This window comes from Neomonachus schauinslandi, chromosome 15, assembly GCF_002201575.2.
Source record: "Neomonachus schauinslandi chromosome 15, ASM220157v2, whole genome shotgun sequence".
Lineage (NCBI taxonomy): Eukaryota > Metazoa > Chordata > Mammalia > Carnivora > Phocidae > Neomonachus > Neomonachus schauinslandi.
In genome coordinates, this window is record NC_058417.1 from 35,924,448 (window position 1) to 35,938,486 (window position 14,039).

Consider the following 14,039-nt stretch of genomic DNA (forward strand, 5'->3'; position numbering starts at 1 on the left):
AAAAAAAAAAAAGAAAACGAGATACAGCTCCTACCTACATCTGTAATTCATCTATTTACAAACACTTAATGGAAAGTTAACACAAGCAGGGGTTGTGCTAACTACTGGGAACACAGCAGTCAAGGAAATGGGCACAGTCCCTGTCCCTGAGGAATTTACAGTCCTGTGATGGAGACAGACCTTAACTTATACACACACACACACACACACACACACACATTAATAATCATGTAACATGCTGGGGTGCCTGGATGGCTCAGTCGGTTAAGCCTCCAAATCTTGATTTTGGCTCAGGTCAAGATCTCAGGGTCATGAGATCGAGCCCTGCCTCTGGCTCTGCATTGGGCATGGAGCCTGCTTAAGATTCTCTCCCTCTCCCTCTGCTCCTCCCGCCCCCCCCCCCGAAAAAAGAATCACGTCACATGCTAAGCCATGTGAAGAAAGACTAGAGAGCTACAAGAACAGAGCAGCCTCATCTAGATGGAGTGCGGAGTCTCAGGGCCTCTTGGAGAAAGTGACATCCAAGCTGAGTGAGATGGCGAGGATAAGATGGCCGAAAGATGAGGGGAGCCTTAATGAATATTACCTCAGTGTTACTCTTACAAAGCGAAACCAGCAATGGGGAGATTAGAACAAACAGAGGCTGGACAGGTGGGCAGAGAAAAGGTCTTTTTTTTTTTTTTTAAAGATTTTATTTATTTATTTGACAGAGAGAGAGATAGCGAGAGCAGGGAACACAAGCAGGGGGAGTGGGAGAGGGAGAAGCAGGCTTCCCGCGGAGCAGGGAGCCCGATGCGGGGCTCGATCCCAGAACCTTGGGATCATGACCTGAGCTGAAGGCAGACGCCTAACGACTGAGCCACCCAGGCGGCCCCAGAGAAAGGGTCTTATTTTTTTTTTTTTTTTAAAGATTTTATTTATTTATTTGAGAGAGAGAATGAGAGGGAGGAGGGTCAGAGGGAGAAGCAGACTCCCCGCCGAGCAGGGAGCCCGATGCGGGACCCGATCCCGGGACTCCAGGATCATGACCTGAGCCGAAGGCAGTCGCTTAACCAACTGAGCCACCCAGGCGCCCCCAGAGAAAGGGTCTTAAAGGCCATGTTAAACTTTTCGGATTTTATCCTTAGAGCGGGGGCAGGTTTGAAGAGCTATTTCGTTCCCCAAACATCATGAGTGAGGGTTATATACCGAGATGAACAGGGATGACAATGGAAAAGGAAGACCAGCTAAGCGAATCCTCTTGCAGGATTCCAGGCTTACCCTAGGGTGGTGGGAGTGGAAGTGAAGGGAAAGGGGCCAACTCAGTTTGTCCAAAAGTCAACACCTTTATCTTCCAGTGTTCAAAGCTCTCCCTCTCCCCTCAGTCCACTGCCTTCTCCCAATGCCTGGTATCCTTAGAAGGCTAGGTCTCCTACCCCCTTCACGTGGGCTATCTTGCCTAGAATGTCCTCTCTCCCCTTGATCTGGTCATATTTTAGTAGACACGAGTCAAACACACCTCGATTCAAAACTCAAATCACTTACTAGGTCTGTGACTTGGCAAGTTAGTTCCTCTCTCTGAGTGGGTTTGCTGTCTGTGAAAAGATTTGGAAGTACCCGACTCATACGGTTGAAGGAAGTATTAATTAAGATAGTGCCTGGCACAAAGTAAATGGTCAATAAAAGTTAACTTTGCTTATCATTTACCCACCTAAACCTCAATTTAAAAATACAAGGGTATTAGTTTTCAGTCGGGGAGTGGCAAGCTGGATTGGCTGAAGGGCTGGGCCAGTGGCATAACTGAGCAGAGTGGGGAGGGTGTAAGACAATGGGAAGGATGGGGACTGTGAAAATGGAAGAGACACGCTTTCTGCTGGCCAAACAAAACACTTTTGAGAACTGAATTTGCCCGAGGGCTGCCCGTGTGCAATCTCTTCCAGCTCTGACATTTTAGGTTTCCTCTCCTCTAAACTCCTTGTGTTTGGAGAGTGTGTACCACACAATTTAGACCATGCCTTCGCTCAGAAGATATAGTTTAGCGATTCTCTATGGTGGGACCGGTTGTCTTGGGGATAGTTGGCTCTCTATTTCTGGAGTCTTGGGTGTCTCTGGGGGTGAGCGAATCAGAAACGGTTATTTAGAATAAATTTGTACAATGTTCTTATTATGGGCCAGGCATTGTGCTCAGCTCTTTATAAACCTCATCTAGAGCCTCATCACAGCACTTTAACATACTAGCTGTTAACCATGCACTACACTGCCTCCATGAGGTAGAGAATTAAAGTCCCATGCTCTTAGCCACCCTGTGCCTAAGGCCCGTGAGTCACTTAAAGCAAGTGACAGCATGTGTGATGGTCTGCATTCAGGGTATCCTGGAGCTGAGCGCTTCTGAGGGCCATTGTGAAATTGTCAGGAATTTTGTGAGAAGGTCATAAAATCATTGGTAGCTTGAAATTGGCCATGGCCAGAGTACACCATGGAAATTGACAAATGCTATAAATTAGAGCTCCTCCTTCCCAGACTGGAGAGGGGGTTGTTAAACATTTACCAGCTCATTACTGGTCAGCATACTTTCTCTAAAATTATGAAAGAGAACAAATGTGTCTGAATAAGGGAATGAGGGTGTCCGCTTGAGTGTGGTAACCAGGTGTGTCTCCGGCCAATGTTTGCACCTATAAGAGTGAGTGTGTGTGCATTTGAGGGTATGAATAAATTTGAAGCCATGAGTGTGAGTGAGGGATCAGTGCATGTATCTTAAGGGGTCATACGGTGTGAGTCAAAGAGTGAGAAATGAGGCAGGTGTGTCTATGTGTGTCAGTGAGTCAGGAAAAGACCAGATTTTTGTGTTAGGGAGTGGTGTAGTAAGAATATGAGAATAGGAGGTAAATGTGTGTATATAAGGGGCTACTTGTTTTGCAGAAAGGCGTGGGTAGGTATATTGAAGGTCAGTGTTTTAGGAGAGGGTGTCTGAAAAGGCTAGTATGTGTTGGAGGAGCAAATCTGTGTCTGGGGAAGTTTGTTTCTAAGGGGACTCAGAAACCTGAACTCAGGGTCTAAGGGTGTGTCTGAGGGTGAATCTGAAATAAGACTACAAAAAGCAGAATGACTATTTTAGCCTTGGTCCTTGCATCCGCTAACATTAGATTCTGCTTCAAATAACAGAAAAACACCTGTGTTTTGGTAAGCAAACAGTGGCTTTGGTAAGACAACATTATTTCTCTTTCTTATAAGCATCCAGAGGCAGGTAGCTCAAGGCTGGTGTACAGCTCTGCTCCATGAAATCCTCAGGTCAGGGACCTGGGTCATGGCTCCATAATCCCTCAAGATCCAAAATGGTGGCTAAATATCCTGTCACAAATCTCTGATCACATCTTCTTCTAATCCTTTTACGTGAAACCTCTGGTAACATTATTCACATTCGTGATTTCACCTTGCTGATGATTCTGGATCTGTAGCTCTGCCCAGCTTTTTATGTAGATCGTTATACTAATACATCCAAATGACCGTTGGTCATCTCTCTTGTGATGTCACAGAGACCTCAATTTCAACATGTTCAAAATCACCCTTAATTATTTCCCCAGCTTCATCCTGTGGTCTCAGTCCCTGTTCCCCCACCCCCTTCTCCAAATGGCACCGCCCTGTTGCCCAAGACAGAAAACCGAGCACTTTTTCCTACCCACTCTGTCTCCATCTTACCAGTTTTACCATTCTGCACTCCAAGTATCTCCTGAAACTGTCCCATTCTCTCTACCTCATGGCCACTATCTTAGTTCTAGCTTGCGTCATTTCTAGGTTGCATTGCTATGACTGACTTAAGTCTAGGTTGTCACTAACTTTTTTTTTTAAGACTTTATTTGACAAAGAGAGAGGGAGACAGAGAGAGCACAAGTAGGGGAGCAGCAGAGGGAGAGGAAGAAGCACCCTCCCTGCTGAGCAGGGAGCCCTAATCCTGGTTCCATCCCAGGACCCTGAGATCATGATCTGAGCTGAGGGCAGACGCTTAACGGAATGAGCCATCCAGGCGCCCCCTTTGTCACTAACTTTTCTAAAACAAGAATTTGATCTAACAAGTCAAGTAACAACTTCCTGACTTAAGAATCCTTCAATAGCTCCTTTGTTAGGCTCAATGCTATAGAAAGCACCTATGGAGCTTTCTAAACACACAGATGGCTGATCCCACTCCCAATCTGATGAATAACAATCATAGCTGATGTGGACTTCTATGTTAGGCATTGCACTAAATGCTTTGTTATAGATTTTCTCACTTCATCCCCGCAACAACTTCATGAGTAGGTGTTACTCTATACCAACTGTGGACACTAGAACACAAGAGATTCAGGATTTTGCCTGAAGTTACTGGACCATACGCAGTGGAAGTGAGCTAGGGAGCCAGGTTATCTAATTCCAAAGTCCAGGTTCTTAACTGTAAGGTCTGCCCTCGTCAGAATCTCTGCGTGTGACTCCAACAGGTAGGCTCCATTAGAGCTGATGGGCTGTTTCATGCTCAATTTGGAAGCTTTGGGGCCGACTCAGCGCCTGGCCCAGAGCAGGCGACCGTGAGCACTGGCTGGCGGCCGGAGGTTGGGTGGCGGCGGGCGGCAGCCGCGCTAAAACGCGAGGGTCCGAGGCGCCCACGTGGGTGGGGAGCGCGCCGCCGACAACCAGGCCGCGCCTCCGCGTCCGCGCTCGCCCGTCCTCCCGGCCGCGGGGCTTCGCCGGGCTTCTCCACACCCGGCCACCAGAGGAAGGCGGGGCCGCTGCGCCCCGCGGCAGGAAGTCGGCGCGTAGCTTCCGGCGCGCGGAGATGACGCGCGGCCGGCGCTTCCGCGTTGGGAGCCCGCGGCGGATCCCGGGACGCGGAGACCCGGGGTCCCGGCAGCGGGGCGGCCCCCGGGCCCAGGGCGGGGATGCATCGCCGCGGGGTGGGAGCCGGCGCCATCGCCAAGAAGAAGCTTGCCGAGGTGAGGGAAAGAAGGCCGACCCACAGCCATCCCCGACCCGAGAGAGATCGAAAGTCTTGGAGCAGAGCTCTGTACCCTCAAATCGCGCCCCATCAGAATCTGACACGGGCTCCTCGGGTCCCGGGGAACGGAGTTTCTTCAGCTTCCGGTGGATTGGAATGTCAGCATCCCCAGATCCACCAGCCCTTTCCCCCGCGTCCCCAAATATGACTGCAGACGGGCCGTCTGTTTTACTTCCTCATCCCTCTCCCTAAGAAAAACCATTTAAGAGAGACCCTCCTCTTTTCATACTTCGTCGGAGGCAGTACAAGTGGGAGCCCCCAGCGCCCACTCTCAACTCACGCTGGTCTCTTTGTCTGACAGGCCAAGTATAAGGAGCGAGGCACTGTCTTGGCTGAGGACCAGCTGGCCCAGGTGAGTAGGTTGGAGGGCTCCAGGCAGGAAGGGAGACCCGACAAGGCTGGGCGGGACACCTTTGATGTAAACTAGATTGTTTGGATTGAACTAAAAATAGGTATTTGGCAAATCTCAATTTCTGGGCTGCTCAGATATTTTACAGGGACTTGCTAATAACAGTGATAGCTAACATCTTTTGAGTCATTCCATGCTTATATCTATGTCCCAGGCACGTGTCCATTTTCTTTACATGCACTATCTTTTTTTTTTTTTAAAGATTTTATTTATTTGAGAGAGAGAATGAGAGACAGAGAGCATGAGAGAGAGGAGGGTCAGAGGGAGAAGCAGACTCTTTGCTGAGCAGGGAGCCCGATGTGGGACTCGATCCCGGGACTCCAGGATCATGACCTGAGCCGAAGGCAGTCGCTTAACCAACTGAGCCACCCAGGCGCCCCTACATGCACTATCTTGTTCATCCTGACGATCCTACCAGGAGGAAACTCTATTCTTCCCAGTTTAGAATTGAGGACATTCAGGTGGTTTATCCAAGATTACCTGGGTAGTAGGTGGTAGAGCGGTTTGATTTAGGTCTTTGGGGGCTTTCACTTGAAGTGCCTAAGAATAAGATGAAAATACTGCTTAACCTGTGTGGCCCATCACCACCACCGACACATCCAGGTGCGTACCAGAAGTGTGTGTCAGTGTTGGGATGCGGGGCCTGCGGTTTCCTTTTGTGTACATGCCCTGAGTTTACTCAGTTACTGGGACTGGTAAAGAAGAGGAGGAAACAAGCAAGGAAATGGATCCTTGTACTGAGGAAAGATAGTAGACACAGGCAGTGCTCTTCAGAAGCTCCCCCTCAGGGGTGTCTGAGTCTTGGTTTTGGCTCAGGTCATGCTTTCATGGTGGTGGGACTGAGCCCGGTGTTGGGCTTCTCCATCAGCGGGGAGTGTGCTTGAGATTCTCTTCTCTGTGCCCTTCCTGCTTGTGCTCTCTCTCTCCCCACTCCCCTCTAAAATAAATAAATATTGGGGCGCCTGGGTGGCTCAGTCGGTTGAGCGACTGCCTTCGGCTCAGGTCATGATCCCAGGGTGCTGGGATCGAGTCCCGCATCGGGCTCCCTGTTCAGCGGAGAGCCTGCTTCTCCCTCTCCCACTCCCCCTGCTTGTGTTCCCTCTCTCGCTGTGTCTCTCGCTGTCAAAGAAATAAAATCTTAAAAATATATATATTTATTTATTAAAAAAAAAATCTCCCACTCGTAGGGGAGGTGACATACAGGAATCAACTGGAAATGGTGATTATAATGTTTAAGTTTATAATATGTAGCAGATGAGGAGATGTTGGGCCAGGAGTGGTTACTCTTGGTGGGTGGAACATAGGCTTTGTTAATTAGGGAAAGAGAAGGAATACTACAAGTAAGTCAGAAAATCCCCAAACCATTTGTATTTAGTTTTGGAATATAATCTGGTAGACCCATCCCTCCCTTTGGGATTCTTTATTTGGAGTTAATTCCCAAGAAGGTCCATGACTGAAAGATTCAACAATCACTGCACACGTAATTCGTACCAGGCTTCCTTTTTCTCCTATGTAACCTTTCTGTTAGTGGCTGAAGATTTCTTTTTTTCTGAATGCTGCATTCTCTCATTTTTTTAAGACAAAATGGATTCTGGGGTGCATCTTCAATCTAGTAACAGTTTCTCTGGGAAAAAAAAAAGTATCACATTAGATATGCATGCTGATTGTTAGGTGCATCCTGACTTTAGAACAGGAACATGTGAGAAAAAAAAATGTGTGTTTTATTTTTCATTATCTTTAAAAGATTTTATTTATGTTTTAAAGATTTATTTATTTATTTTAGAGAGAGAGTGTGCAGGTGGGAAGGGGTAGAGGGAGAGGGAGAGAGAGTCTTAAGCGGACTCCAAGGTGAGTGCAGAGCCTGAGGTGGGGCTTAATTTCACAACCCCGAGAGCATGACCTGAGCCGAAACCAAGAGTAGGACGCTTAACCTACTGAACCACTCAGGTGCCCCCAAAGATTTTTGTTTATTTATTTTAAAGATTTTATTTTTTTTTTGACAGAGATTGACACAGTGAGAGAGGGAACACAAGCAGGGGGAGTGGGAGAAGGGGAAGCAGGCTTCCCACGGAGCAGGGAGCCCGGTGTGGGGCTCGATCCCAGGACCCTGGGATCATGACCTGAGCCGAAGGCAGACGCTCAACGACTGAGCCACCTATGTATTTTTAAGTAATCTCTATACCCAACATGGGGCTCAAACTCAAAACCCTGAGATCAAGAGTTGCATGCTCTACGACCGACTGAACAAGCCAGGTGCCCCCAAAAGTGTGTGTTTTAGAATTAAGGAAACATTATGGCATCCCAATCCAGCTGACAACAGAACCATGAAGGAAAGGTAGGGATAAAAAGAGAGGGAACAATAGGGTGCCTGGGTGGCTCAGTTGGTTGGGCGTCCGACTCTTGGTTTTGGCTCAGGTTGTGATCGCATCATGCCCCCAGTCGGGTTCGGTGCTCAGTGGAGTCTTCTTGAAGATCTCTCCCTCTGCCCCTCCCCCCACTCGTGCATGTGTGTTCTCTCTCTCAAATAGATAAATCTTAAAAAAAAAAAAAAACCTAAACTAAAGGGAACAAGAAAGAGCATCATGGTAGGCCTGGCGGAGATAGGTTATTTCAGCCCTTGCCCTGCCACTGGGCCAGGAACTTAATTTTTGGCATCAGATTATCACTTGGCCGGGCTGCCCCTAATCTCCCCCTGGTCCACCTTACAGATGTCGAAGCAGTTGGACATGTTCAAGAGCAACCTGGAGGAATTTGCCAGCAAGCACAAGCAGGAGATCCGGAAGAATCCCGAGTTCCGGGTGCAGTTCCAGGACATGTGTGCCACCATTGGGGTGGACCCTCTGGCCTGTAAGCAGCTGTCCACAGGGCTGTGGTGTTCTCGTAGGGCTCCGGAGGGGCGGAAGCTCATCTGGCTGTCATTACTGTGGCTAGGGCCCCTTCCAGAAGCCCCTTCTAGAAGGGCCTGCAGGGAGAGCCAGCGGCTGTTGTCTCCAGGGTGTGCCCAGCAGGATGGCTGAGTGCGCAGGGGGATTGGGAAGCTGGAGACACTGGCCGCGGGCTAGTAGCCAGGGTATGGGCCTTCCCGTGAGGGACCTCCAGTGGAGTTTCTGAACGGCTATTTCTCCCTTTATTAAAAAGATAATTTAGTTTTAATGAAAGTAGCGTGTAATCATGGAGTCAGCCAATAAAGGAGAAAAAAGAAAAAGAAAGTACAAGTCTTCTGACCCTGTTCCACAGTGGCAGAGATAAATATTAACAGTCTAAGATAGCTTTCTGGATACCTTCATCCTATTTATAAACTTTTTTTTTTTAACATATCAGATTATGCTATAATTACTACTCTGTAACCTGCATTTTTTTACTCAGACAGCTGTTATCTTCAGTGGATTTTTGAATGCCCGGTCTGCATATCGTTTCTGTCAGCCTTGTCTAGATCCTGTGTCCCATTATATTTCACTGTATAATTTGGGAAAGGAAGGCTCATTTTTATAATGTTCTGAGCCAGAATTCGCCAAATAGAAATGCCTTTTAGATTGCCCACCTGTCTGAGCCTGGTTTTTAGGAGGAATTTCCAAGAGTCCAACTGTCTTGAGGATCCTGAGTAGTAAATGGAGCCCCAGGACTTAGGCTAGGCAGGGAAGGCTTCCTACAGGATAGGTGTTTTAATCTAGCTTTGAAAGAAAAGAAAGGATAGAAAATAACCTATAACCTGCTTTTGTTTTTCTGTCTTTCAGCTGGAAAAGGATTTTGGTCTGAGATGCTAGGTGTGGGGGATTTCTATTACGAGCTGGGTGTCCAGATTATTGAAGTATGCCTGGCCCTGAAGCACCGGAATGGAGGTGAGGCTGGCTGAGTCCTGCACACTGGGCTTTGGACTTCTCAGAGGGAGAAAACCTTGAAAGGTGATCTTTTCCATCCTGTAGTCTGCGGGCCAATAAGATCTTGAGAACCTGTTAGGTCTTCAGAAGCATCTTAGTGGCTTCATGTGGTTGAAAAATGGAATTACCCGAATGATTGTCTCTATTCCCTAGAGATCTTCGCCCAGGAAGGTCTTAGCCCCTGGTTATTACAGAAAATAATAGGGAGGTAGGAAATAGGCCTTTTCCCCTGATAAACAACACGTCCAGGTTATGATTTTATCATTAGTAACTATGTATCCTGGCGCTCCAAGGTGGGGTGGTGCCAAGTTTCTAGGCTCCCCAAAACGTGACCTAAAAATGGTCATCCAGTGGTGTCATCTTAATAAAGCACTTCGAATGGTCTGTGTTGAAGTTAGAAAGAAAACTTAAAACCAGTTATAAATCATTGGTCGTAAATAGGTACGGCCTTGATGTTAAGAGCGCCTTTATAGTTTTTCAGAGATGATGCTGCCCCTGTTTTTTGTATTTTTGTTTTGGGTTGGCTTGGCTTAGCCATAAAGGTAATCCTCCATCTGCTTTCCTCCCCGCTCCCCTAGGTCTGATAACTCTGGAGGAACTGCATCAACAGGTGTTAAGAGGAAGGGGCAAGTTCGCGCAAGACGTCAGCCAGTAGGTCTTACGCCTTCCAACCCCTTAAAGTATAGAAAGGTCTTTAAAAATCAGATGGAAATCTTTTCTCTTTACCACTCGCATGTCTAGGCTACTTTTGGGATCATTTTTGTTCCTCTTTATGATCAGAAAACATGTTTTTTAGAAAACTGAAAATACAGAGATATAAAGAACCAAAAGCCACCTGTTGTTTCTCAACTGAGAGATTACAACTGTTGACATTTTGGTGTATTTTCTTCTAAGCGTCTTTTTTTCATGTGTACGCATGTATCGTTACTTTTTTTTTTTTTTTTAACATACTTGGGGCTTAATCTTCAGATTATTTGAGGTCGAGGAGATTAGCGCAGGCACTGAGAAAGGCTGGGGAACAGAGTGAGGGGTCAGAGGATGGGGTACAAATTGATCTGGTTCCCCAGCCTCTGGGTGTGACTTCAGTTTGAGAAAAGGTTAAAAAAAAAAGCTGTCAGTATGTGGGCTGGGTATAGGGTCTACACACTGTCTTGTGGGTTTTCTTTTTCCCTAATGCGAGTTAGTTGTTAACCGGAAACCAGATAACCGGCAGGACTGGGCCTGAATTTCCAAATGGCAATAATCAGCTGGGTTGCCCTCTGTAAAATGGATAAGCATTTTCTGTTTTGCCGTAGTTCACGCTGCTCCCTGTCTCTCGCATTTAGCTCATTCATTCACATTCCCCGATGGGCTCCCGTGGGCAGATTTTTTGACCTATGTCCGGGGTTAGAAAGGTTTGCTGAGCGGAGAGCCCCGCACTGTACTGTCTCCCGTGAGCGTCCTAGCACTGTCTGGTGCCCCTCGGCCTTACCTTTTTACTGATGTCACCGACTGGTGTGCAGCCTTTTGAGTCTTCCGTCAGGGTGTCCTGGCCCGGGGCAGAGCTGAGACACTGCGTCGTGGCTGGGGGTGGTGTGCCAGGGGTCCTTAAGCAGCTCTTCCTCACCTCAGAGACGACCTGATCAGGGCCATCAAGAAACTGAAGGCGCTGGGCACGGGCTTCGGCATCATCCCTGTGGGCGGCACCTACCTCATTCAGTCTGTTCCGGCTGAGCTCAACATGGATCACACGGTGGTGCTGCAGCTGGCCGAGGTACTGGTCTGCCTTCTGGGGGCGGGGGGCGCCTGTGTGTGGCCGGGGGTGGGGGGGGAGGCGGGGACAGTCTCAGTAACTGCAGTCTTTCGCTGAGACTGTCCAGCAGACGCACGACTCAGACCTGTGCTTGTTTAGAAGCCGTTTATTGATCAGCTACAGCGCAAAGCACCGGCCGGGCCGTGGGGGTAGAACGACCGGCACCATACAGCTCCTGCTCCCGGGGAGCTTACAGTCTAGAGGGGCAGCCAGCCATGCACACAGCGAACCGGATTTTCTTGGGTAGACCGATTCTTTGAGGTCTTCGGAATACTACTTTCTGTACGGGCTCTTCGATACAAAGGTTTCCTCCTGTTTGCCATTGCCGTTACTCAGCATGCCTTAAGCACATCCCCTCTTCCCCCAAGTCCTCATCCTGGGTTTAGGGAAGACACGTTCGGTTTTCTTAATTCGATAATGTGGAACAAAACTAAATAAGGAGGGGCTTTTCTCATTGGGGGATGAGTAAGGTGAGGCAGGGAACGGTCACCATTTCTTCCTGTCAGTTAATTATTCTGAATCTTGTCATATTCTGAAGTTCTCTGAGAGGGTCTAAATTAATATTTTAGTACCAGGGACCCCACTTTTTAAGACTGAACCCGCCCTCCCCCCGCCCCCCACTTCTGTCACCCTGAAAGTCGCTTCTCTGTCTTTGCTGGGACTTCTAAACATTCTTTTTCTGTGCTCTTAGGCTTCAAGGGCAGTTCTTCCTCCTGTCTGGGGTCAGTCCGTTGTTGCCGGGCAGGTGCTGGGTTCTCAGGGAAAGTCCACTGTTAACTGACCCCCCGGTTCCTCCTTCCTTCAGAAAAATGGCTACGTGACCGTCAGTGATATCAAAGCCAGTCTTAAATGGGAGACCGAGCGAGCGCGGCAAGTGCTGGTATGTGAATTTTGGAATGGCCCAGAGGAGATGGGCCCCAGATGGGTGGAGGTGGGTGGGTAGGTAGCACTCCGGCAGAAACTTCAGCCTTGCAGGCTGCTGTCACCACAGAGAAGCCAGCCCCGCGTTCCCCTGAGGTGCCACTGAGTTCCAACTCAGAGGCAGGCTTCTAACTGCGCTGTAGGCAAGTCACCAAAACTCCTTGTCTCCCCGACCTGTGGAGCCTGGACAGACAGTTCCTACAGTTTGTCTCGGAAGTAACACTGCTAACACGGAGTGAAGGGAACGGTTACCTGCTTAATTACGTACCCATAATTATCTACTATTATACTGTATGCGAGATAGCTACAGATGTCATGGTACGAAGGAAAGGCTGATGTGAGGAGTAGCAGCAGGAGAATGTAACCCTGGCTTTTAATACCTTCTTCCTTATCCAGGCAATTAAACTATACACTGAGGTGTAGAGCAGGGTAACATAAACGTCTCTTTAATGCTACCGGCACAAGCGAGCATGTTTCCAGCCGCCGGAACTGCGAGTCCCTCCTAAACTAAGAGAGTCCTTCTGTTAATTTCTCCATAGAGGTTCACCCACGAGTTAACGGGAAACGTAATGACAACAGTGGTCTCCGTTCTGCTTCAGGGAAATGGGACCGGGGCCTTGCTTCGGGCCATGGGGCGGACGTCTCTGCGGCCCCACGTCCCTCCTGCGACGCCCCCCCGCACCTTGTCTTTACCCTCTTTCCTAGCAGCACAGGTTAAGTGATTCAGTGGCATTTTTTGCACCTCAGGCCAAGGTCAGGGCCAAGGAGAACCCGGAATTCCAGTTGGGTCATGTAACTACGTGAAGGCACTCGTGTAGATTTAGTCTGAAAACCCCACTGAAGCCAAAATGGTTTGTCCGCCCCACAGGAACTCCGTCTTCATAAATGACTGCCTCCTTTTCCCTGCAGGAACACCTGCTGAAGGAAGGGCTGGCCTGGCTGGACCTGCAGGCCCCAGGGGAGGCCCACTACTGGCTGCCGGCTCTCTTCACGGACCTCTACTCCCAGGAGATCACAGCTGAGGAGGCCAGAGAAGCCCTCCCCTGACTCCGCGAGTGCGGAAGGGGCCCCCGCGGCAGGCAGGGAGAGGGCAGAGCTGCTGGCGAATAAAACCTGAATCACTTTTTTTTTTGAAAAGAAAGAAAAAGTTCCAAGTTTTTTCTCTCCTCAAGACTCTTCACCCATTATTTTATTTTAAAGTGCCTTCACATTGCATCTTTATTGGAGAAAACCTCATTTTATCCAGTAAGGATAACCTGAGTAACAGCGAACAGTGAGTGTGTACGAAATGACCTGATGGGTCATCTACAAGTTCACGGTAGAGCTGGGTCTACTACAAAGGTGGTCTGTCTCCTGGCTAGACAGTCTAGTTTCTCTGTAGCCCTGGGACATATATTACAGCCCATTAATTCAAACCTTGTCCTTATAAAAACGTTTATCTCAAGCGAGCAGAGCCTAATGGACCAGTAAATAATAGCCACTCGTCCAGTCTCCTCCAGCTTCCTCTAGAGCTTCCAGGTTCTGACAGACTTGGCCGAGTGTGAAGGAAGTAGAGGTCAAAGTTAGATGGTGGTTAGAGGAAAGAATCAATGGAACCTGGGGGAGTGGCCCAGCAGTGGGCAGAGTCGTCCTTGAGTTCCGCACCAGCTCCCCTCCTGCGCTGATCGCTAGGTCCCTCGGGCCTTAGCGGCGGTTAGGGCATCATTTACTGAACACCTACCCTGGACCATCTTCTGGACCCTTAATCCTCACGGCCACTTTCACCGGTTCAGGGAGTAGGTTCTCCTTACTGTCTCAGGTGAGGAACTGAAGTAGTTCACCGGGGGCCACCAGCTTCAGAAGCAAAGCGAAGAGCCAGAGCCTAAGTCCAGTGCTGCGCGGGCCTTCACTTTCCTGCATCCTGGCTCGGCCCGGCCCAGGCTGGCCGGGTATCTCGGACCATCTTCCTAGCCGCGGGGTGAGCTGAGAGGAAAAGCCTCTGCGCCCTTCGAAAGCCAGAGCCCTTCTTTAGCAAGTAGGGAAGGAAGGTGGCTGTAT

The 14,039-nt window shown here is 48.9% G+C and overlaps 1 protein-coding gene across 2 annotated transcripts; it reads left to right on the forward strand.

Moving 5' to 3' along the window:
- Positions 1–4,793: 4,793 nt before the first annotated feature.
- SNF8 (SNF8 subunit of ESCRT-II) lies at positions 4,794–13,786 on the forward strand. 2 transcript variants are annotated; one of them, XM_021704002.2, is made up of 8 exons: positions 4,794–4,940; positions 5,304–5,354; positions 8,120–8,258; positions 9,146–9,250; positions 9,868–9,940; positions 10,901–11,042; positions 11,887–11,961; positions 12,912–13,786. In XM_021704002.2, exons 1-8 carry the CDS (start codon positions 4,887–4,889, stop codon positions 13,047–13,049), a joined length of 777 nt encoding a protein of 258 aa, XP_021559677.1. In that variant the 5' UTR covers positions 4,794–4,886; the 3' UTR covers positions 13,050–13,786. The 2 variants fall into 2 exon arrangements, with proteins under 2 accessions (XP_021559677.1, XP_044777419.1); XM_044921484.1 differs by lacking the exon at positions 5,304–5,354.
- Positions 13,787–14,039: the final 253 nt, after the last annotated feature.